The 21,897-nt window shown below is 62.3% G+C and overlaps 2 protein-coding genes across 9 annotated transcripts in view; one reads left to right on the top strand and one right to left on the bottom strand.

Moving 5' to 3' along the window:
- Positions 1-390: 390 nt before the first annotated feature.
- TNFRSF13B (TNF receptor superfamily member 13B) lies at positions 391-8,355 on the bottom strand. Its single transcript, XM_063343877.1, has 5 exons — positions 8,289-8,355; positions 5,975-6,115; positions 4,777-4,893; positions 3,920-4,171; positions 391-2,272 (listed from the first exon to the last, which is right to left on the bottom strand). Exons 2-5 carry the CDS (start codon positions 6,111-6,113, stop codon positions 1,998-2,000), a joined length of 783 nt encoding a protein of 260 aa, XP_063199947.1. The 5' UTR covers positions 6,114-6,115; positions 8,289-8,355; the 3' UTR covers positions 391-1,997.
- Positions 8,356-19,356: 11,001 nt separating this feature from the next.
- Positions 19,357-21,897, top strand: part of MPRIP (myosin phosphatase Rho interacting protein) — an 83,085-nt gene continuing 80,544 nt past the window's right edge. For 5 of the 8 annotated variants that reach the window (XM_063343324.1, XM_063343322.1, XM_063343325.1 and 2 more), the window contains exon 1: positions 19,357-19,840. In XM_063343324.1, coding sequence (XP_063199394.1) covers positions 19,721-19,840 — 120 coding nt within the window. In that variant the 5' untranslated portion in view covers positions 19,357-19,720. The remainder of the gene's footprint in view (positions 19,841-21,897) is intronic. The other 3 variants (XM_063343327.1, XM_063343329.1, XM_063343330.1) reach the window with 3 other exon arrangements.

The following is a 21,897-nucleotide window of genomic DNA, read 5'->3' as shown; positions in this document are numbered from 1 at the left end:
GAAGATGATGGAGGCCTCAGGGGTGATGGCTATGTGGGAGGAGAGACCAAGGGGGAGCAGGAGACGGAGCTGGCGGGGAGGCCAAGGGGGTCTTCAGGTTAAGAGTGGAGGTGGAGGAGGTATGGAGGGTGAGAGCGCTGGAGGCCGAGGGAGGGTGGGAGGTGACAAGAGTGTGAGGTTCAGGGGGTGCAGGTCCGGGGGGAGGCCGAGCCAGCGGGGGCTGACGCTGTCACTGTTCCCTGCCGGCAGCTGCTCCTGGCCGCGGTCTGTGTTTTGTTCTCAGCGCACCTGGGTGAGCCCTTGCTCTCCCCATCGCACCATGGCGTGGTGGCCTTCAGGCGTTTGGGAGACCCATCGCCTTTAGGAGACCCATCGCCTTTAGGAGACCCATCGCCTTTAGGAGACCCATCGCCTTTAGGAGACCCATCTGAGTAAAGCGAGGTTTTGGTTTTGCGAAGGCTTATTTTCTCCCCTCGGCTGCAAACGCAGCACGATACAAACCTCATCCCTCGTGCTGCCGCGCGATAAGGGCTTTGCTAAACGGAGGGCAGAGACGAAAGGCAAGACGCAAAGGTAACGAGATGGAGAATCGTCAGCTTGGTTCCTGGAGCGATTCAAGACAGCTAGACTTTACCCCATGTCGGACCAACGCCTGGGCTCTTAGCCCTCCCCTTAAACCACCTCTTGGGCTTTCTAGTTCTCGTGGGTTCTGTGTGGTCCTAACGCCATTCCGCTTTGTGACTGAACATCACTCATGGCATGGACTTTGTTATGGTCACCACCGGGGTGGCGCCTTCTTTAGTGATAAGAAAACATTGACATTTAAAGAAATACATCATATGGAGGGGACAGGGTCTGTTAGAACTATCTGCTCACACTTTCTTCACCTGTCTTACTTTCCCAGCACCAATTTGTGCATATATTGACTCAAATTTATTCTTCCAAGTTTGAGGTTCTGGTTTGAGTGAGTGGAGGGGATGAGCTCCTACCAGCAGTGGTTTCTCACCAAGTGAAAAATTCCTGCATTCTCCATTAGCGAAAATGAGAACTTCAAGTTACGTGTTGAAGCCCGTATTTTTCCATGGTAGCTTTCAAAGCCAGGTCAGATAAAAATCTTCCTTCAAAGCAGCTGTATCTCTAGCTGGTTCATCGCTTTTACCAGCTATTTTGAGTAACCCAGACCAGATGTACATAAATCCAGTCTCTTAGAAAGTTCTCAGCCTTGGATGAGTTTTCACATTTAAACCCAGCTCCATCAGGGATTTTGGTGCCTGTCCCAGCTCCTCCCGTGCGCCATCGTGTCCTGTAACACGGCAAAGCCCGTGGCCTGTCCTCCCCTTCCAAGCAGCGGTGAAAGCTGGCAGTGGAGCTCTCCGCGTTGTGTCCTACCAAATTTTCTGTCCTGTAAAGAAACTTCTGTTGAGGTTGGAAAACACGCCGCTCTGAGAGCGTGGCAGCGGCATTCACTGGATGTTATAACTTCCACGAGTAACTTCTCAGGTGTGGGTCCATGTCGGAGATGCTCGCAGCTCTGCTTGCAAATCGCTTGTGGTACCCGGTAGAGTTTTCAAGCAGGGAAAGGGGTGCTCTCCATGGGGACACCACAGGCTGATCCTGGCTCTGCATCAACACCCTTTGCAGAGACAAAGTGACGCTGATGGTGGAACCTGGGTGAAAAGCCCCGATGAGACATCGCTCCCCCTGACTGGGACGCGCGGAGGAGCCTGCAGAGGTCAAGTCGGAGGGTGAAGACACTGCTCAGTGGGAAGCGACTTCTACCGCTGGGAGCGCACAAGAATAATGAGAATTTCATTTCCCAAGTGGAAGAAAACAGCGCTGTCTGTAGCCACAGCCCTGGGGCAAAGACTGTGCCAGGTCCGCTGGTCGTGGCGGAAGCCGCTGCAGTCACTGGAAACAGAGGGTGAAGCAGCTTTTGTGTTTTGGGGGCGGAGGGAGCGTGCCTTCTGTCTGAGCCTGTGCAGGAACGTTCTCTGCGGTCAGGCCACAGGCGTCTTCTCTTGTGAAGGAGAACATATGATTTTGAAGTGGCCGTCGTCAGGGCTGGGAATGGCCCCAGCGCTTCCCGTGCTGCATATGCCGGTGTGAGAGGGAGCAGCTCTCTCCCCGATGGGGTAGGAGGTGCTGTGGCACGATTTGGTCTCTTGTACAGCGGAGCCGTGTCCAGGGAAGCAGAAGCCACAGGTTTCCACCGGCTCGGGAACCCTGCTGCCGGTGGATCCATCACCAACGCTGCCCGCTTCCACCAGACGATCTGCAGATAAACCACGTGTGTTAGTTTAAGGGGTTTTAGGAGATTCTTTCACCTAAGAAATGCTTTGCAGTGCTGCACAGGAGTCTCTAAAGAGCTGCTCCGGGAGCTGGAGAGGACGTCCACCTCCCACCGCTTCCGTAAAGCCCACGGTGCGCGTGTTGTATGTAAAGCATCACCTACAGGCTCACACCTCATGAGACCCCAGGGGGAAATTGGGCAGTGCCTTCAGCAGGAAGGTTTAGCACTAAAGCAATTGTAATATTGATAACACTACACGTAAACTGTTTTTTCGTTAAACGCTGGTTTTGTAGCACGTGTGAAGCCGATGGCACAGCGCTGCGCAAGCTGCCGGTGCTCCAGCGAGTGCAGCGCGGCCGGCGGCTGCTTCAGGGGTCCCACCACGCTCCGTGGGCTGGACACGAGCTGCCGCAGGGCTCTGCTCCGACATCTGAGACCTGATAAGCGCCAGGTTAGGCTGGGGGTATTAAAAAACACCCAGTAAATCTCCCTGAACCTGACAGCTTCCCTTAAAAGTGGAGCGTTCAACGCTACCGTGTCCTTCGACCAAAGCAGATGGGAATGGCTTGAATTACAGCTCTGCTGGAGAGTGGCTGAGCCGCACGCCGGCTCCTGGGCTTTTTCTCTCTGATTTTTGACATCCAGCATGATGGCTTTGAAGTGTACAAATGTAAACGTGTACGTGTTATACATAAATAGGTAAACGGACCTTTTTATTTTTAAAGGCGAGGGAGGAGCAGAGGAGGGAGAATAAAAGCATCTTTTTTTTTTTTTTTTCTATCTTGACTTACCGCACGTTATCCTTTCCCTGTCTTTTCTCCCTAAAGCAAAGATTTGTGAAGCTCCTCTGGTTCCAGGGCTAAAACTTCAGCGTTTGATCATAGAATCATAGAACCACAGGGTTGGAAGGGACCTCTGGAGATCATCCAGTCCAACCCCTGCCAGAGCAGGGTCACCCGGAGCAGGTGGCACAGGAACGTGTCCAGGTGGGTTTGGAATGTCTCCAGAGATGGAGACTCCACCACCTCTCTGGGCAGCCTGTGCCAGGGCTCTGCCACCCTCAAAGTAACAAGTTCCTCCTCGTGTTTAGGTGGAACTTCCTATGCGCAGGTAGGCCACAAGGTAATTCAGTGGACCGTCTGCATCGTTAGCCCGTTTGAAGCAGCAAGTCGCCGGTGTTACCATGGTTCTTGCCAGGCAGCCGCTCGCCCCAAAGCGGCCCCGGCACAGCCCCGGGCGAAGGAACCCAGAGCTGCGATTGCCACGAAAGCCTTTCCTTGGGCAGGCGGTTCATTTTGGAAGAGGGTTGGCTTTTTGCGGCTCCTCCTCCCCACAGCTCAGCCTCTGGCCGGAGCCGAACAGCTGCGGGTTGATGGTGCGGCTCCAGCCCCGGCGCTGGTGACTTCGCGGGAGAGACGTAGAAGCTGGGGGTGCGGTGGAGAATCGGGGCACAGGGCTGCCATCCTGCTCCTCTTGCAGGCTCAGGCTGAACCGCGGTGCCCATCGCTGGCTTCGTTTTTCCTCCCCACCCTTCTTATGTCCTGGCTCCCGTTTCTGTCCCCCCCAGCGGCGCCTGAGCCCCTGCCCACCGCAACCTCCCCGTCCTCCCCCAGTGTCCCCAGCACTCACCTTTGGAGGAGTCGTCCCTGCGGTGGCAGGTCCCAGGGCTGGCTTGGCAGGAGACCACCTCTCCCTTCCTCCGCAGGTGGGTCCAGCCCAGGAGCAGGGAGCAGAGGAGGGCGCAGAGGCAGAGCCCCAGCAGCAGGTACACCACCAGCCACGGCTCCTGCTCCACGCACGGCTTCTGCTCCAGCACGGCCCCCGGGGGCAAGGCCGTGTCCAGGGCGGCTGCCGGAGGCGGGGTGGCCACCAGGGCACCTGCTGTGGGCCGGGCAGAGAGGGGTGTGCTTAGAGACCCCGCGGGGACACGCTCCACGCTATCGACTCTTTGCTAGGGAAAGGGGGTTGCGCTCGTGCGTTCTGCTTGGAAAGAATTTGAAAGCAACCGTGCACCGCCTCTGTTTGCTTGCATTTCTCTTCCACGGCAAAGTAGAGGAGATCCCTTCCCACCCCCCATTCCCACCCTTCTCCAGGGCTCACGGCTCAACCCCAGCGCTGGACTTGGAGATCTCGGGGGAAAATAACCCGTCCTCTCCTGCTTCCCCCTCCCCGAGGGCTGGAGGCGGCTCAGGAAGGTGGGAGACGTGACTGCCCCTCCTGCCCCTGGCTGACAGAGCTGAAGGCCGGGTCTGTAAAACACCGACGGGCGAAAGGGAAGAGCCCCGGTGTGATGGAGAAAAGGGGAGAGAGACAGACCCCCTGGCTTTCTTTTCCCCGGTCCTAATGAAATGGCAGCACGCACACAACCCCCGGGACCAAGAGAGGGGGGTTTTGCTGCCCCTTTCCCAGCTTTGGTTCCATAACCCGGCTCCTCTTCCAGCCCAGCCCCACATCCCGGCTCTCCCTGCCCTCCGGCGCAGCCTTACGTTCGCAGGACGGGGCGCATTGCTTCGGGTGCTGCCCGCAGATCGTGCTGCAGTTGATGCATTTTTTCAGGAGCTCGTCGTAGTAGAAGCCGGCTTTCCTGTTGCAGTCCATGGACTCTGCGGGAGGGGAGGGAGATGAACGCGGTGTCCTGAGCACATCCTCCTCCTCCTCCTCCTCCTCCCCTGTTATTTGAGCGCGAAGCTCCCAAACCGCTGCCCTCCCTCCACCCTGGTGCTTGGGTTCACGCGAGGACGAGCCCACGGCCGCTCTGAACGAGCCCGCGGCTCGGATGGGCACAGGGCGAGACCTGCACGCTGCCCTAAGTGTTGACAACCTCTCCGGGGCTGGCAGCGTGACAAATCCAGGGCATTTTCGGTGGCGTTTGGCCATACGATGAATACTGGGGAAAGGCATCAGCTGGCAGCTGCGCGGGGAGGGGACGGTACCCAGCCAGACGCGTGCAGCCGTACCCACCTGCGGCAGCTCCTTGTTGCTGCTCTCAGAGCTGCTGCCACCCCGGGGCCTTTAGGACACCCCAAAATCTGCCTGAGCACCGGCTCGGGACCCCAGGGATGGCATCTCCTGTCCCCAGTGGGGAGACGTGACTTGTCGCTGCGTGCGGGGCTGGGTCCCCTGGGACAGGGTGCAGCCGCCCCGCGCTGCGGCTCCACGGGGAGGGAAGGGGCCACGCACAGGGTCGTGCACGGGGTTTGGGTGCAAAGAGCGTCTGTCTCCCTTGTCCTCAACCATTATCGCTGCACCTCGGTGTCTGCTCCAGCACAGGGCTCGCGGTACAGCCTTGAAAGCGTACTTGAGTTTATGATTATCCACATCAAATGAACCTGATGTGTCTCGAGGCCCTGCCTTTGGAGGGTGGGGTGTCACCGATGGGGGATACGAGCGTTGACGCAGCTCTGGGAAGGCTCCCAGTGACCCCAGAAAGGAGACGTACACAGACGTGGACAACTTGATCGCGGTCTGTGCCGAGCTGTTGCCAGACCCAGCCCATGGCTGGGAAGCTGTCACGTTCCCCAGCGTTTTTGGCTTGAAGCTCTGCTGAGCTGAGCTGGCTCGGAGCCTGCCCTGCGGTTCCTCCCAGGACCTGATGTCCCCTCCCGGCTTTGCCCCATTGCTGCCCGCTGGGTCCAAGGGCAGCCCCGCAGGACGCGACCCCAGGCCCGGCCGCCCGGCACTCACCGCACAGGGCAGCACACCTCCTCACTGTGGACCGGCCGCATACGACGCTGCAGGGGATGCACTGGTTAACGAGGGTGTCCCAGTACTGCCCATCGGTGCAGTTGTTCATGGCATCCCACCGGACGTGCGTCCCATCCATGGCTGCAGAACGGAAGGTGAGTAGGTATGGGGTGGCCACCGCGGGGCTGCCCTGCAGCCACCTCGTCCCTTGGCTAGGGCCGGGACCCCTCGCGGGGGGGTGCCCGGCTGTGCCCCAGCCCCCTCTCATCCTCAGCTTGGGCAAGAGCCTACAGCAAAATCTGCTTCAGGCTTAGTAAGCTCTTCAGATGACGACCCTACGTGAGCGTGGCCCGTGCCGGTCCCTGGGGACATCCAGGGAGAGGACCCCGTGCTGTGCCCTGAGTTGTTCTGAAAACAACAGAAATATGACCAGAACGACCGCTGGCAGCGTCTTCTGAAATGATTTTTAATTCTGGAAACTTCTGAATTCCTCTGTGGCGCTGGGGCGGTTCGTGCCATCCTCTGTGTAATTTCCGACATCTCCCTTTGGTGTTGCGGCATCATAACGAAACCCGACTTTGATGTGTAAAACTCTCGGAGGAGCAGGAGGAGGGACATCTCTCTGGGAGAGCTTTAAGCACTGGTTTAACCGGTGCCTGGGGGCGGACGTGCTCCTGTCCCAGCAAGGATCCCTTCGTCCCGTCCTCCTGCCGCGGTGCCCCCTGTGCCTGCGTGGGCTGGATGAGATGCCAAAGGCAGAGGAGCCAGGAGGCATCAGCAGCAGCACAAAAATCTAGCCGACAACTTACAATTTTAAGAATTAGCTTGCTAACGGGTGCTTACTTATTAGAAGCTGAAATATTTGGGCATGTCCCCATCTTTGGGCGCCACGTATCTCCGTTTGCGGCCTCACCTGTGCCACCGAAGGGTTTGGCCTTGGAGGTAACCCAAGTGATGGCCTCAGCCCGTCTCTGCTGTGCCGTGCTGTGCCGCACGCGGGGTCTGCAGCGAGCGCAACCGAGCAACTGCAGGAAGCTCTCAGCCAGCACGAGGGCGGCCGCGGTGGAAAGGTGCCATTTGTGGACCGAGAGGGCTCGCGGGCGACCGCATCCCTCCGCGGAGCGGTGCCGGGCAGCCGCAGCTGTTTCCTGCCGGGGCTGACGGTGCCCCAAAGGTTTAAAGCTCCCCGACGCGGCAGCACAGCGCCGGCCTCCGCGGGCCCAAAGGCTGCACCTTGCCTCGGCCAGACCTCTGCACCACGGGTGTTCCAAAGCCAGACTTTGATTTTTGTATAGAAAACCCCCTTTTAATATAGAAAACCCCTCTCTCTAGTAGTTGGGAGCGTGCAGCAGTCGGGCACTTTGCGTGTCCGTCTGTCCTGCCGTTGCCTACACAGCTCCCTCCCTGCGGAGGGGCTGAGGTCGGGCTTCCTCCGCTGCCTGCCGTGAACTGGCTCCTGCAGCACATGTGAACCCCCCCGTTCTCAGGGATAAATCCACTCGGCACAGGGATGCTGGCCTCATAGTCCCAGTTGTTCAATTAACATTGCTATAAAATTAAATAATTACTTTCTATCGAGCTGACTGAAGACATTCCCCAGGGCAGAGCGAGGCTCAGGCCGATGTTCTTCTCAGATGCTCTTTGAAGATATTTTTTACCCAAAGAGAAGAAAGAGAAGCCCCCGACGGATGGCGGCGAGCCCTGGGGATGGCGGTGAGCCCTGGGGATGGCGGTGAGCCCTGGGGATGGCGGTGAGCCTGCTCATCCCTGAGCTACGGTGGGGTTTCACGTGGGATAACTGCATGGGAAACGGAGATCCGGGGCTGTGTCTGAGCCGGGGGGGCTGCAGGATGGGCAGCCCCTTCCCCACTGCTGCGAGGGCAGGTCAAGCCGGGTGTTTGGCCCCATCTAGGACAAATCCTGCCCGATGGCTGAGCTCCCCTCCCCGGGGAGCCTCAAGGTCCGCCCGGTGCTGCCGGCATGGTGCGGCCGGGCTTTGCAGCCACGCGTTTTCCAGCAGAGCCAGGTGTGTCTCCCCCTCTGCCTCTGCGCCCACCAGGGACCAGCACCCCGAACTCCCCTATGGACCCTTCCTCCAAAGCATTAAGCGACCACTTCATCTCCAGCCCCGTGGCACTGACCGTCTCCAGCGGGGTGGAAGCCCTTTGTGGTGGCTCCGCTCCTCCAGCGAGACCACAGGGAGACCCTCCGCTCCCTGCCAGCACTCTGGAAATGTCACCATGGCCCTGAGCCCTGCCACGGACAAGCCCCTCACCCCCATGTCCCCATACAGCCCCTCCATGGCGTCACTCACGTTTGACTCTCCCGCGGCGTCTAATCCCCCTCGGCTCCTGCCATTGCACTGCGAGCTCCAGCCCCGAGCCCGCGCATTGCTCGGGAAGTTTATTATTAGAGATAGATTTGATTAATGCCTGGGCTCTGCGTTTCCTGGGGTTTCCCCTTATCCCTTCGATGCAAATCTGCCGCACGCACAGGCCTTGCATTGGCTCACCGGGCGTCCCTGGGCTCGGGGGGACGGGGACGGAGGGAGGCACCCAGCGGGGAGGGGTGTCCTGGGCCAGGCGGCCACGTGTCAGAGGGGCTTTGCAGGAGTGGGGGCTCGGCGGCACCTGCCTTTGCATCGCCCGGCTGCAGCGGGAGGTTTTCTGCAGAGAAGGATGTTTTGTTCGTGGCTGCCCCATCCCTGGAGGGGTTCAAGGCCAGGCTGGACGGGGCTTGGAGCAGCCTGGGCTGGTGGGAGGTGTCCCTGCCCAGGGCAGGGGGGTGGGACTGGATGGTCTTTAAGGTCCCTTCCAACCCGAACCATTCTGTGATTCTGTGTTTTGCTCCGTAAAGAGCTCTCCTGGGTCAGGGGAGCCGGCGGGCGACCCTGTGGGTTATTGCTTTTCCCAGACGATGCCGAGAAGGAGCAGCTGTGCCAGAGCGAGAGGCCGCGCAGCCGCAGGGGATGCTGCAGGTGGAGAGGAGCATGTCCCCCTTGCCGGGGTCTGCGTCCCGGCCGGCAGAGCCCCCGTGGGTGACATCCCGCTGATGCCGCACGGCACTTACCCTCCCTGGCGTCGCTCTGCGCTCCTGTCCTTTCCCTGTCCGCAGGATGGTCAGCCCTCCCCGCTGGCCTTTCTCCAGCTCCCGGCACGTAGAGCATCTCATGGGCCCCAGTAAGATGCTTTAAACACCGCTTTTATCTAGCGCCTGTCGGGCAGGAGGGTTGCCAGAGGGCTACGCTGCCCTGTGCTGCCCTGCATGGGCCACGGAGGGGCTGGGCTTGGGGCCCGGCTGGGCTTGTGGCCCGGGGCTGCCCTTGCTGCTGGCAGCGGAGGTGGGCGAAGTGTTGATGGCACAGCTTGGTTTTCACAGAGGGAAAGAGCTACCTCGGCGCTGCTGGCAGCCTCCAAGGGTACAGCTGTATATTTATTTTTAGATCTCACCTCACCCTGCGAGTGGAACGGGCTCGATCAGCAAACCCGGGACGGAGCAGCCGGGCAGCATCCCTGGGGCTGCCTCTGAGGTGGGATTCCGACCCCACTGTGGTGCTGGAAGCGTCGGCCCTCGCTCAGATGGGGCAGGAGGCACTAGGCTGCGACCACCACCACGGCTGCCCCGGTGCCTCCGACCAGCAAAATACCCCGGGTAGATCCGGCCGGTGGCACAACACTCCGTAGGGAATGTCTAGTGAAAGCAAAGTGTCCGGTTACTGGTTTCCCCCTTTCCCACTGGCATTTCTGGAGGTTTCTCCCCCTTTCCCACAGAGGTGCTGGGCAGGGCTGTGTGTGGCCGTGACCGTGACTGTGCCACCAGGAAGGGGCGAGGGGCGGTGGGAGCGCGGCAGGACAGTGACTCAGCTCAGCCCGGTGGGACCTTTCTGCAGAAGCAGCTGAAGCGGGAAGGAAGAAGCAATACCTGTTACTTTCTATAAACATCAGCGGGGCAGCATCAAGGTTTTTTCCGCTCAGTTCGAAAACTCCTACTTTGTGCTTGCCATGGCAACTGAGAGAGACCAACGGGCCGCTTGCAGGGTGCAACGCTCTGAGCCCATTGCAGGGACCCTGGAGGCTGAACCTGCTCACGGGGAACAAAGCCCAAAGCAGAAGAACCCGGCACCTCTGCGGCTGGATGCGGCCCATCGTGTCCCAGCTCCTGCGGGAGGGAGGGAACCAGCCTCGGCACCGTCCGATGGACCACGGGGCTTGGAGCGAGGGCTGGGAGAGGAGGGACGCCATGGCCACAGGGATGCTGCAGCGCCAACACGTCGTGGCTCTGCACGTGTATCTGATGCAAAGGATGGGACCATTGCTGGGCTTGAGTCTCCCACCGGGAAGACACGTGGAGGGTCCCAGGCGGGAGCAGGAAGGCAGAGGCATGGCTGGGAGGAGGTTTGCGCGGTGCAAGGGCTTGGGGGAAAAAAATGCACCTTTGCTGGTGGCCATCCCTGTGCAGACTCGTCCCACGGGTGCTGTGCCCTGGGCAGGTGGCAGAGCCCACGGCCCATTCCCCTGCAGAGCTAAAGCCGAGGGCAAAGGAAACCATGATTTCGGCATGGCCTGCGCTGCTTGAGCGTGGCGGAGCGTGGCCCTGGAGTGATGGCCCCAGCCCCGCGCTCCGGCTCTCGGGGTTTTGCAGGGGAAACCTGCCTCTGTAAATAGCAGTGGGAGACTTGCAGTTTCCACCCTGGTGTGCCCTCAAGAGGGAAGTGAGAAGCACTTTGTCCCTCCTCGCTGAGCAGCGATCAGGCGATGTGATTTCGGCTTTAAAATTCTCAGTGTGTGCCGTGACCGGAGCCCTGGCTCCTCGGCCGTGTGCCCCAGCGGCCTGACCCTCTGTGCCCCGAGCGGCATCACCGCCTCCCACAGCCTCGAGGATGGCGGGTGGCTCTTAAGCACCTCCAAACATGGGCCCATGAGCTGCCACCTCACAGCCAAGGCGGTGACTGCCCTGCCTGGGGTTGTCCCTGTGCTCTGGGACGCAGGCAGGGATCGGGCAGCAGCTGCCAGCACCCTGTTCGGGTCAAGCCCTGGGTTAAACCCTTCCTTGGCTGTGTGCCGCTGGTGGGAGAGCATCGATCGGCGGTTCCCCACGCAGCCTCCCCTCTGCATCCCTCTGCATCCCCCCGCATCGTTGTGCGTCCTTCGGCACCCACCTGCACATGGCTCCAAGAGATGCCATGATCTATTTGGGGTGAAAAAGCCTGGGTTTGTCCCGACATTTTTTTTTTTTTTTTTTTCTTCTGGGCTCTTGCCCCAGTGGCGTTTCTGCAAAGAGAGACGGAGGTATCAGGAGGACAGGGTGGATAGTATTTGGCTCCGAAAATTTTTTGGGGATGCCTCTCCTTCCCCTTGAGCAGCTTTGCTGGGGTATTTTCCTCCCAGGCTCCCCTCAGCCCCTTTGTGGTCCCCGTGCTCGGGCAGGGCTGCGCCTCGGCCAAGGCATTTGCTCGCACACGTGCTCCCTTTGGGACCTGAAACAAGGGGCCACGGGGGTAGGAAGGGGAAGACGAGTCATTTTGGGTCGAAACCGGCAACTGTGAGGTCGGGCTGAGCGCAGATGGCTCTGAGGACTCATTTCTTTCACCCTAATTCCCTGCAGACGCGTGCGCTCGAATGCGCTGGGGTGGGGATGCGCCCGTCCCCCGCGCACTGCCTGGCTGTCCTCAGTGACCTGCCACCGCCACCGATTCCTCCCGGCGAAGCGCAGAGCTGCTCCGTGACCAAAACCACAAAGGTTCCCTGGGCTCAACAGCCGCCGCCGCCTGGTTTTTCGGCGCGGGCAGGTGCCTGGCCGGGTGCGTGGGGACAGGCCGGGTGCCCGTGCAGGACCTGCGCCCACGCACAGCTGCGGACCCACGGCCGCACCGTGACCATCCCCTTGGTGAAGAACCACCACGGCGTGTTTGCGGCCTTGGCTGGAGCAGCCCTGCCTGCCCTGCCTGCCCTGCCTGCCCTGCCTGCCACGCCGCAGCCCAGCCGAGGGCAGCGAGGGTGCTGCACCCTGGGGTGAAGCCCCCCACTCCTGCGGCCCAGGGGGGACCCATCCTGCGCCAGGATGCTCCGCCATGCTCCTGGCTGTTTGGGTCTCTCCCCAGGAGATGGCACCCTCGGCTAGCCCAGCCTGGCTCCCCGCTGGGTGCTCTGGCTGCCTCTGCGTCCTCCAGCCGGCCACTGGAGCCCAGCCCGGCCAGGGTCACTGCGCCAGGGAGGATGCTGCCCCACAACAGCCAGGTTGGCTCCTGCCCGCCCTGTTTGCACCAGCCCCTCGGGCAAGGTGGGGTTCAGGTGCCCCCACAGACCCTGCACCGCCCCATTCCGCCCCTTGCACCGCCGTCCCATCCTGCCGCCACCCCACCGGGCTGCAATGGGGCATCGTCCCAAGGGTCCTCAGCACCCGACGGTGTCCGGGAGCTGTGGCAGCTCCTGTGCCATGGGGTCTGCCCCCTCGCAGTGGCTGTGCCGGGGGGCTGCGGGCGAGCCCTGACGGCGAGCCAGGCTCCAGGGATGCCCATCTGCATCATCGGGGGTGACACTGCAAGGGCCACCTTGCCAAAACCCAGCGCAGGTCAGGAGAGGGAAGCGTTCCTGAAAACCAGGGTGTGTTCAGGGCCAGCTCCCCAAACCCGGTAGCCAGCTGGCGAGCAGGGACAGACGGACGGGGAAAGACCCAGCTTGGCTGAGGGCTGGCACAGAAACGAGGATAAAACCCTATAAATGCACAGCGAAAGGGCAGGGAAAGGATGCTTCAGCGGCCGGGGCTGTGTGCTGAGGTGTAAAGCGTGGGTGGCAGATAAGGAAAATGAGTCAACGAACAATCTTTGGCCAGAGCGATTAATCGGATAACGTGGCGTTTTTAACCTGGCAGGGACAACTCACCATCCCCACCTCCGACATCGTTGGATTTTCTCAGGGTGAGAGGCGTTTCTGGCAGGACACTCGCGAGAAGGGGCTCGCAGGCTGCCGAGGAGCTCTGCTGTTAATTTTTAACACTAAAACCCCTGGGGAAATTCCAGAGGGTTGGAGGGTGGCCAGTGGGAGTCTAATATTTAAAAGGGATAAAAGGGCTGACCCTGGGAATTACAGGCCAGGTAGGCTGATCGCAGTCTCTGGGCGAATTATGGGCTGGGTAATTGGGGATACTGTCAGCCAAAAATTAGAAGCTAAAAATATAATTAAGGTCGTTAGCTTGGTTTCATGGATGGCAGCTCCTGTCAAGTGAGTCGGCTTTGGTTTTTGGCATGACTCTGGGCTGGCTGATAAAGCTAATTGTGTTGCTGCATTATAATGGGTTTCTCCAAAGTGTTTAATTTACAGCCATGTGACATTTCCATTTGTAAAACTTGCATTATATGGAGTCAGCAGAGCAGACATCCGACGGCTGCGGCTGGCAGCTCGGGGGCGGTGGCCAAAGGGGGCTAGTGATGGAGGAAGCCGGACGGTTTTTCCCGGGACAGTATTTTTATCAGGGATGCTGAGGCTGGCGGCGAGAGGGGAGTGGGCAGGACAGGCAGCCGTTCCCCTCGCAGGGGGCTCCGCTCTGCCCCCCCCGAATAGGCACAGCCCAGCCAAAAGGCAGGGGGGGGGGGCACGTGTGGGAACAAAAGAGCCGGATTTTCCCTGCTAAAGCACAGCGAGGTCCAATGGCAGGAAGCAGCCATGGGACCCAGTCACCGATAACCCGACCGGGAGCGTAATTAACCATTGGCCCAATTTTAGGAGAAGGGTATGAACTCGCAGGCATTTGGCGTCTCTGGATAAGAGGAAATCTCTGCTTGGTGGGACGTGATTTAACGCGGCTTCTGGGACGAGCTCAAGTGTGTGTGTGTGTGTGTGTGAGTATCCAGCAAAGCCGAGGGCTGCGCTGGACCATCCTCATGGCCTTTTCCAGCCCCGTGGAAGCTGCAGCCTCCTCTCTGGGCTGCGTCGGCTGAAGTCGAGCGCTGTGGGTTTCCTCCAGTGAATAATTTGGGTCCTTTTATTTTTCCCAATGGGAAAATCGGGCACAGGTCAGGCAGGGCACAGAGGCAGTACCTGGGGCAGCTCGGGGGACTTCCCCTCCATCCATGAGGGTGGTTTTCCACCCCCATACAGATTTCTAACCTGTGGGTTTCACCCCTGTTTGATGCAGGGTGGCTTGAGGGGCATCCAAGCCTCCCCTGGCCAGTGGCTCCCCTGCCAGATATTCCCCAGGCAGGGCTGGGCTGGGGGCTCTGGACCCCCCCACAGCCAGCCTGGCTGGTTCGAGGGGCCGCATCCAGCCCCCCGTGGCTGGGACTCCACCGGTGCAGGGCAGGAGGAGGGGAGCCCTTGCAGGCGCCGCTCAGTCCCAGCCTGGATCCAGTGGGGATCCCAGGGCTTGCCGGCTTTAAACCAGGAATCCTGCCTTCTCCCCTGGGCATCCATCCGTCTGGCTCCACCGTAATGACGGCGACGTGGTGGCGCAGAGAGATTAAATGACTTGCCCAAGGTCCCGTGGGGAGCGATGGCCTCCCGGCAGGAGCACCCGGCCATCCTGCTCCTGCCCCAGCGGCGCCCGGCCCCTCGGGAAAAGGTGCTGCATCACCGCTTTGCCTGAAAAATGATGCACGGCCACACGTCCCACGTCCCCATCCCGGTGACATCCTCACCGACGGAGGAGACGGGTGGTCCTGGTGGGATCTCCACGCCATGACAGGGAGCGGGTGCTCCTCTCCTCTCGCCGGCGAGGTTTGGTGCCGCCGAACCCTTTCCCGGAGCAGGAGGTTTTCGCCGATGCCCTTCCCAGGCTGGGGCCGGCGCAGCCAGAGCCGGTGACTAACACCTTCTGGTTTGCGGCTTGTTTACCTGGCGCTGGGGCTTCGGTTTGGATGGCTGACTCACCGCAGCGCCTTCCCCCTCTGCCGCTGCAGCTCCCTGACGAATACTTTCCATTTTCCCATTACTTTAATTGCCCTCGTTTGAGAAAACTGCTCCAGACCGGCTCTGGGCTGAAGAGACCTGTTATACATGGCTGCCCCAACTGGGCGTCCCCATGGCGGGGTGGGACACTCACCTCCGTGGCACACATAGGGGACCTTGGTGCCGCGGCCGTGACGGGGCCTGGGCCATGCGGGGAGAGGCATCGGCAGTGAGTTTTCGGCAGCCCCGCCGGCTGCACACGTCGAACGCGGCACACGGGCGGCCGGCGGCGTGCGGACGCTGGCTCCGGCGCGGCTGAATGCGGCTCGACAGGTTTGCGGAGAGGCCCGTCCCGTTCAGCTGGATTTTTGGAGAGGCTGGAGCCAGCACCGGCACCAGCCGCTTCCCGCGAGGTGCTGCCGGCCCCGGCGGGGCCGTGCGTGGCGCCAGGTCATGGCCCCGAGCCACGCTGCAGCTCCGCCATGTCAGCCCGTGGCGTGGGAGACGCTGGCCCTGGCCCCTGTGACAGCGCTGTGCCCTTTTTTTGGAGGGACAGTGCCCCATGGCGCTGGGGAAAGGGACCCTCTGCTCCCGGAGGGTCCCCCCAGCCTGTGGGGTCCCTACCCCATCTCTGTGCACATCAATGGGGGCACTGGTCACCCCTGCCCCCATCTCTTCTATCTCCCCACCAGAATCCCTCTGGAGACGGGTCGCCCCGCTTGTCCCGGGAGCACGGGAGGATGCTGTGCGCAGGGGACCTCATGTCGGCCATGTGCTGTGCCTCCGCCAGCTCGCGGGGAGCCCCGAGGAGGTGACGAGGAGCTGGGGACAAGCAGGTAGAGGTGTCTGTGGAGCCGCAGAGGGGCTTTTTGACGGAAACAAAAAAAGCTGGGCATCTCTGGGACCTGTGGGATGGAGGGTACGGTAGGTCCTCAGCGAGGGATGTGGCGGGGAATAATCCAACGAGGTCGGGGACGGAGGGAGGGAGGAAAAGGGGATCAGGGCAGGAGAAGAGCTGGTCAGGAACGTTGTCCGCCTTTCTCTGAAGAGCAGGAGCTCAGCAGTCATGTGCCAGGTGAACCCTGGACCCACGGCGAGGGCGTCAGGGTCTGTAAATCCCGGAGGGGAAAATCCTCCCTCCCCGGGGAAGGGCTGCGCAGCTTTTTACAACATTAGGGTCAAGGGAAAGGCGAGAAAATCCACCCAAACCGGCGATGGCGGGGGGAGAAATGGTGGCCACCCCCCAGCCTGCACGTCACTCCCGGGAGCATCGCGTGGGCTTGGGCCGCCCGGGCAGCCGGTGCAGGGCCAGGTGAGGGTGCAGTCCCCTTTTTTAATTTTATTTCTTTTATTTGTTGGGTTTTGGGTGTGGGAGCGGGGTCACCCCGCAGCTCCGCTGTCCCCTCCTAATCCGTGTCATGCCGGCACTGTGCGTGCTGCGAGCGGCGGTGGCAGGAGGGAGAGAGATGATTAAAGCAGCCTTTTGATGAAGCAAAAAATTAATAAACAAGCAGGCAATTGTGCTGGTCTTTATTTACTCCGGGATGACAGCGCGGAGCCGGCGTGGCGAGGCCGGGCCCCACATCAAACGATGGGGCAGCGCCGGGTGCGAGGGGACCGACCGCGCCGCCGCCTCTTCTCCGACGGGTTTTTCCTGGTCCCGGCGAAACCCTGGAAGGTCAGCGTGGCTGTCCCTAATAGCAGGGCCCCATCCCATGCTGGCGGGGGACATTGGGGTGAGCGGGAGACGCTGTGTGTGCCACGGCGGCGTCCGAGCGCGGTGGGACGTGCCGGGCTGGGGTGCGTTTTGGAGGTGGCGATTGTCACGCTCACTGTCGCCGTGCTCCAGGGTTGGCGTTCCCACCTCTCTCCTGCCCCGGTGATGCTCCACGGGCACTGAGGTCCCCGCTCTGGCTCTTCTCAGGGCAAAATTAGGGCTGGGAGAGTAAAACCGGCCCCGGCGTGTTGCCCACGGGTGGGTCCCTCGGCCACCCCCAAGGGACAGAGCCAGGAGGCCAAACCCGCGGCCTCGCGCCGGATCCTTATCGCCTGGTCGGGTGTATTTACCCACCGCTGCTGCCGGTTTCCACCGGATAAAAATGCACTGGACAAACAGAGGAGTTCCCCGCCGGCCCCGGGGCGGTGGCACCCCTGTCCCCACTTTGTCCCAGCAGGTCCCCAGCACTGCGCAGCTGCAGGAGGGGTACGAGGCTGCATTTCCCCCGCCCCCAGCCGAATTTGGGTGTCCAAGCGGGCGATGAACCTCCCGCCATGTGCCCACTCGCACCAGGGTCGGGGCTGTGCCCGCGGTCGGGGTTAATGGGGGTCTGTGTCACCCTTGGGGCCATGTCACCGTGCACAGCCCAAGCGTGGGAGCAGTGGTGTGGGCTGGCCCCCGGGGGGGGGGGGGGGGCTGCACCCCAGGGCACCCCTCTGCTCTGGGGGGGCTTTGGGGAACAAACATTACACCTCACACCCTGCGTCCCCCCTGCTGGGGGGGCCAGGAGGGGCCTGGGCTGTGCACAGGGCTGTGCGCTGGGGGGGGTCACTGCGCTATATGGGGGGGCTGTGCTTGGTGCAGGGGGGGCAGGGTGTTCATGCATGGCGGGGGGGGCAGTGCATGGCACAGGGGTCCCCACACGCTGGGTCAGTGCATGAAGGGGCCTGTGCGAGACAAGGGGGGGCTGGTGCACAATGCGGGGGGGGGGGTGCACTGGGGGTGTGTGTGGGGGTTAGTACAAGGTGAGGGGGGTCAGTACATGGTGAGGGGGGCTCTGTGCATGGTGAGAGGGGGTCAATACATGGTGGGGGGGGTCTGTGCGTGGTGAGAGGGCGTCAATACATGGTGGGGGGGGGTCTGTGCGTGGGGGGGGGGGGTCAGTACACAGTGGGGGGGCCTGTGCGTGGTGAGGGGGGGGTCATACACGGTGGGGGGGGTCTGTGCATGGTGAGGGGGGGCCAGTAGACGGTGTGGGGGGGTCTGTGCGTGGTGAGGGGGGGGTCATACGCGGTGGGGGGGGTCTGTGCATGGTGAGGGGGGGTCAGTACACAGTGGGGGGGCCTGTGTGTGTGTGGGGGGGGCTGTGCGTGGTGAGCGGGGTCAGTACACGGTGGGGGGGTGTCTGTGCGTGGTGAGGGGGGGGTCATACGCGGTGGGGGGGGTCTGTGCATGGTGAGGGGGGGCCAGTAGACGGTGGGGGGGGGTCTGTGCGTGGTGAGGGGGGGGTCAGTAGACGGTGGCAGGGTCTGTGCGTGGTGAGGGGGGGTCAGTACACAGTGGGGGGGCCGTGCACGGTGAGGGGGTGTCTATGCATGGTGAGGGGGGGGTCAGTACATGGTGTGAGGGGGGGTTATTACACGGTGGGGGGGGTCCGTGCATGGTGGGGGGGGGGTCAGTACAGGGTGGGGGGGCCTGTGTGTGTGGGGGGGGGCTGTGCGTGGTGAGCGGGGTCAGTACACGGTGGGGGGGTGTCTGTGCGTGGTGAGGGGGGGGTCATACGCGGTGGGGGGGGTCTGTGCGTGGTGAGGGGGGACCAGTAGACGGTGGGGGGGGGTCTGTGCGTGGTGAGGGGGGGGTCAGTAGACGGTGGCAGGGTCTGTGCGTGGTGAGGGGGGGTCAGTACACAGTGGGGGGGCCGTGCACGGTGAGGGGGTGTCTATGCATGGTGAGGGGGGGGTCAGTACATGGTGTGAGGGGGGGTTATTACACGGTGGGGGGGGTCCGTGCATGGTGGGGGGGGGGGTCAGTACAGGGTGGGGGGGCCTGTGTGTGTGTGGGGGGGGCTGTGCGTGGTGAGGGGGGTCAGTACACGGTGGGGGGGTGTCTGTGCGTGGTGAGGGGGGGGTCATACGCGGTGGGGGGGGTCTGTGCGTGGTGAGGGGGGGGTCATACGCGGTGGGGGGGGTCTGTGCATGGTGAGGGGGGGCCAGTAGACGGTGGGGGGGGTCTGTGCGTGGTGAGGGGGGGGTCATACGCGGTGGGGGGGGTCTGTGCATGGTGAGGGGGGGGTCAGTAGACGGTGGCAGGGTCTGTGCGTGGTGAGGGGGGGGTCAGTACACAGTGGGGGGGCCGTGCACGGTGAGGGGGTGTCTATGCATGGTGAGGGGGGTGTCAGTACATGGTGTGAGGGGGGGTTATTACACGGTGGGGGGGGTCCGTGCATGGTGGGGGGGGGGTCAGTACAGGGTGGGGGGAGCCGTGCCGAGCCGGCCCCGCCCCCAGCTGTCAGCGCGCCGCCCCTCCCCCACGTCCGGAGGGGTCCGAGGCGGCCCCGCCGCGCCCTCCCCTCTCCTTGCACCCCATTGGCCAGGGAGGCCTTTTGTTAGCGGCGGATGCCCGCCTCCATTGGCGGGCGGGGCCGTCCGTCGGCGCGTTGCGGCCCCGCCCCCTTTTCCGCCTGGCTCCGCGGACGCTGGAAACTTTGCGGGCGGCGGAGTCGGGCAGCGCCGGGCACCCACCGCGCCCCCCACCGCGCCGCCGGGCACCCACCGGGCCCCCGCCGCGGCCCCGCTCCGCACCCGGCCCAGCCCCGCAGGGCGGGGGCACCGCGGCCCTCCGCGCCGCCCGGCCATGCGCGCCCGCTGAGCCGCAGCGGAGGCGGCCGCCTTGCAGTTTGCTGCCGTACACTCCCCCCCGCTCCACCACCACCTTTCTTCTTTCTTTTTCTTTTTTTTTTTGTTTTTTTTTTTTTTTTTTAAATTTCATCTCATTTATTTATTGGGTTTTTGGTTGGTTTTTTGTTTGTTTTGTTGGAGGATCTCCCCCGCACACACCCCTCCGCCCTCCGCGGGCGGCGATGGGCGCGGCGGCGGGCGGGCGCTCGGCGGGGCGCTGAGCGGGCGCGCAGCGGGCGCGGGGCGCGCCATGGCCGCCAAGGACAACCCCTGCAGGAAGTTCCAGGCCAACATCTTCAACAAGAGCAAGTGCCAGAACTGCTTCAAGCCCCGCGAGTCCCACCTGCTCAACGACGAGGACCTCAACCAGGTGGGAGACCTGCCCCCGCCCCCCCCACCCCCCAAAACCCCACTGTTTTCCCCCTAAAATCCGCCCCGGCGCCCCGCCCCCTGCCCGCCCCCACGCCTCCGGCCCCGGGGCGCAATGGGTCCCCCCGTGGGATGTCTGCTGGCCCCGTGGGTAGCCCGGGGTCCCCTGGGTGGTGTAGAGCCCCGTGGGCGCCCGGTGGCCCCATGGGTATCTCGGGGTCCACTGGGTAGCTGAGGTTCCCGGGAGTGCCCCCATGGATAGTCCATATCCGTAGGGTCCCGTGGATGTCCTAGGGTCCCACAGGTAACACAAGGTGCCATGGGTGCCTGCTGGCTCCATGGTTAGCATGGGTGCCCATGGGATCTCCAGGGGGTTCCATGGCGTGCCTGCTGGTCACACAGATATCGTAGGGTCCTGTGGGTGCCTGCTGCTCCCATGGGTAGTGTGGGCTGTCAGGGGCGCTGTGGGGTCCCATGGTGCGCCTGCTGACCCCACAGGGGTCCCAGGTATCCGTGAATCCCATGGGGTGTTTAGGAGCCCCTTGGGTGCTCTCTGGTCCCATAGGGTGTCCAGGGGTCCCATGGGTGGTGTGTGATCCCATAGGGTGCCTGCTGACCCCATGGATAGCACAGGGACCCACAGGTATCTATGAATCCCATGGGATGTTTAGGAGCCCCATGGGTGTTCTCTGGTCCCACAGCGTGCCTGCTGACCCCATGGCTGGTGTGGGGTCCCATGGGGTTCTTGCTGACCCAGTGGATAGCACAGGGACCCACAGGTATCCATGAATCCCATGGGGTGTTTAGAAGCCCCATGGGTGCTCTCTGGTCCCGTAGGTTGTCCAGGGCTCTCATGGCGTGCCTGCTGACTCCATGGGTGGTGTGGGATCCCATGGGGTACCTGCTGACCCCCTGGATAGTACAGAGACCCACAGGTATCCATGAATCCCATGGGGTGTTTAGGAGCCCCATGGGTGTTTTCTGGTCCCATAGCATGTCCAGGGGTCCCATGGAGTGCCTGCTGACCCCATGGGTGGTGTGGGTTCCCTTGGGGTGCCTGCTGACCCCACAGATATCACAGGGACCCACAGCTTTCCATGAGTCCCATGGGGTGTTCAGGAGCCCCATGGGTGCCCCCTGGTCCCATAGGGTGTCTAGCGATCCTATGGGGTGCGTGCTGACCCCATGGATTCCCAGATGTCCCATGGGGCACGCAGCATCCCCATGGGTGCCCACTGGTCCCTTAGGCCATGGGCCCCCTCCCCCCCCCCCCCCCCCGGTGCCTCCTCCCCTGGGGTCCTGAGGCCATTTGGGGACCAGCACCCGCGCTGGGGGTGATCCCAGCCCCTCTTGGGGTGCACGGCAGCAGGTGGGGGGTATCCCGTGGGCTCCATCGGAAGATCCCGAAAGTCCTGGGGGGAAAAACTCAGCTGTAAACAAAACGTCCCCTCCTGGAGATGCTGGACATGCCCCCCCACCCCACAGCCCCCCACTTTCCCGGGGGGACGGGAAGGCCACCCCTACCCCTTCCCACTGAGGGCCCAGGCTGGGGGGCTGCCAGGGCTGGGCCTTCCTCCTCCTCCTCCTCCTCCTCCTCTTCCTTCCAGGCCTGAGGCAGGCCCGGAGGCCTGCGTACCCACGGCGGGGGGGGACGTTTGGGGTGTCGGGGTGCGGGGAGCAGGGCCGCCCTCTCTCCTCCGACACCTTTCTGGGCCAGGGCTGACATCCCCGCTCCCGATCCTATTATGGCAATGAGATCAGACATATTGCTGTGCTCGCTTGGGGTGGGGTGGGGGAGTTAGGGGGGGCCGGGAGAGAGGCGGGGGGGGGGCATAATGAAATCTGAGGGCTAATATGGAAAAAATGTAACTGGAAAAAATGCCGTGGTGTGTGCGGGAAGGGGCGGGCGGCGGGGAGCGTCGCGGCCGTGCCCAGACAAAGGAGCCATCCCGGAGGGGGCTCGGGAAGAGCCCCCTGTTCCCGGCCGGCCCCTTCCCGCTGCCCTGCCCGGGGTTTCGCCACCTCCTGGGTGCAAGGCTTTTTTATTTTTATTTGTGG

This window comes from Chroicocephalus ridibundus, chromosome 8 (genome assembly GCF_963924245.1).
Source record: "Chroicocephalus ridibundus chromosome 8, bChrRid1.1, whole genome shotgun sequence".
NCBI classification, from domain to species: Eukaryota; Metazoa; Chordata; class Aves; order Charadriiformes; family Laridae; genus Chroicocephalus; species Chroicocephalus ridibundus.
Note: the sequence above shows the minus strand (reverse complement) of the source record. Positions and strands in the feature narration are given on the sequence as shown.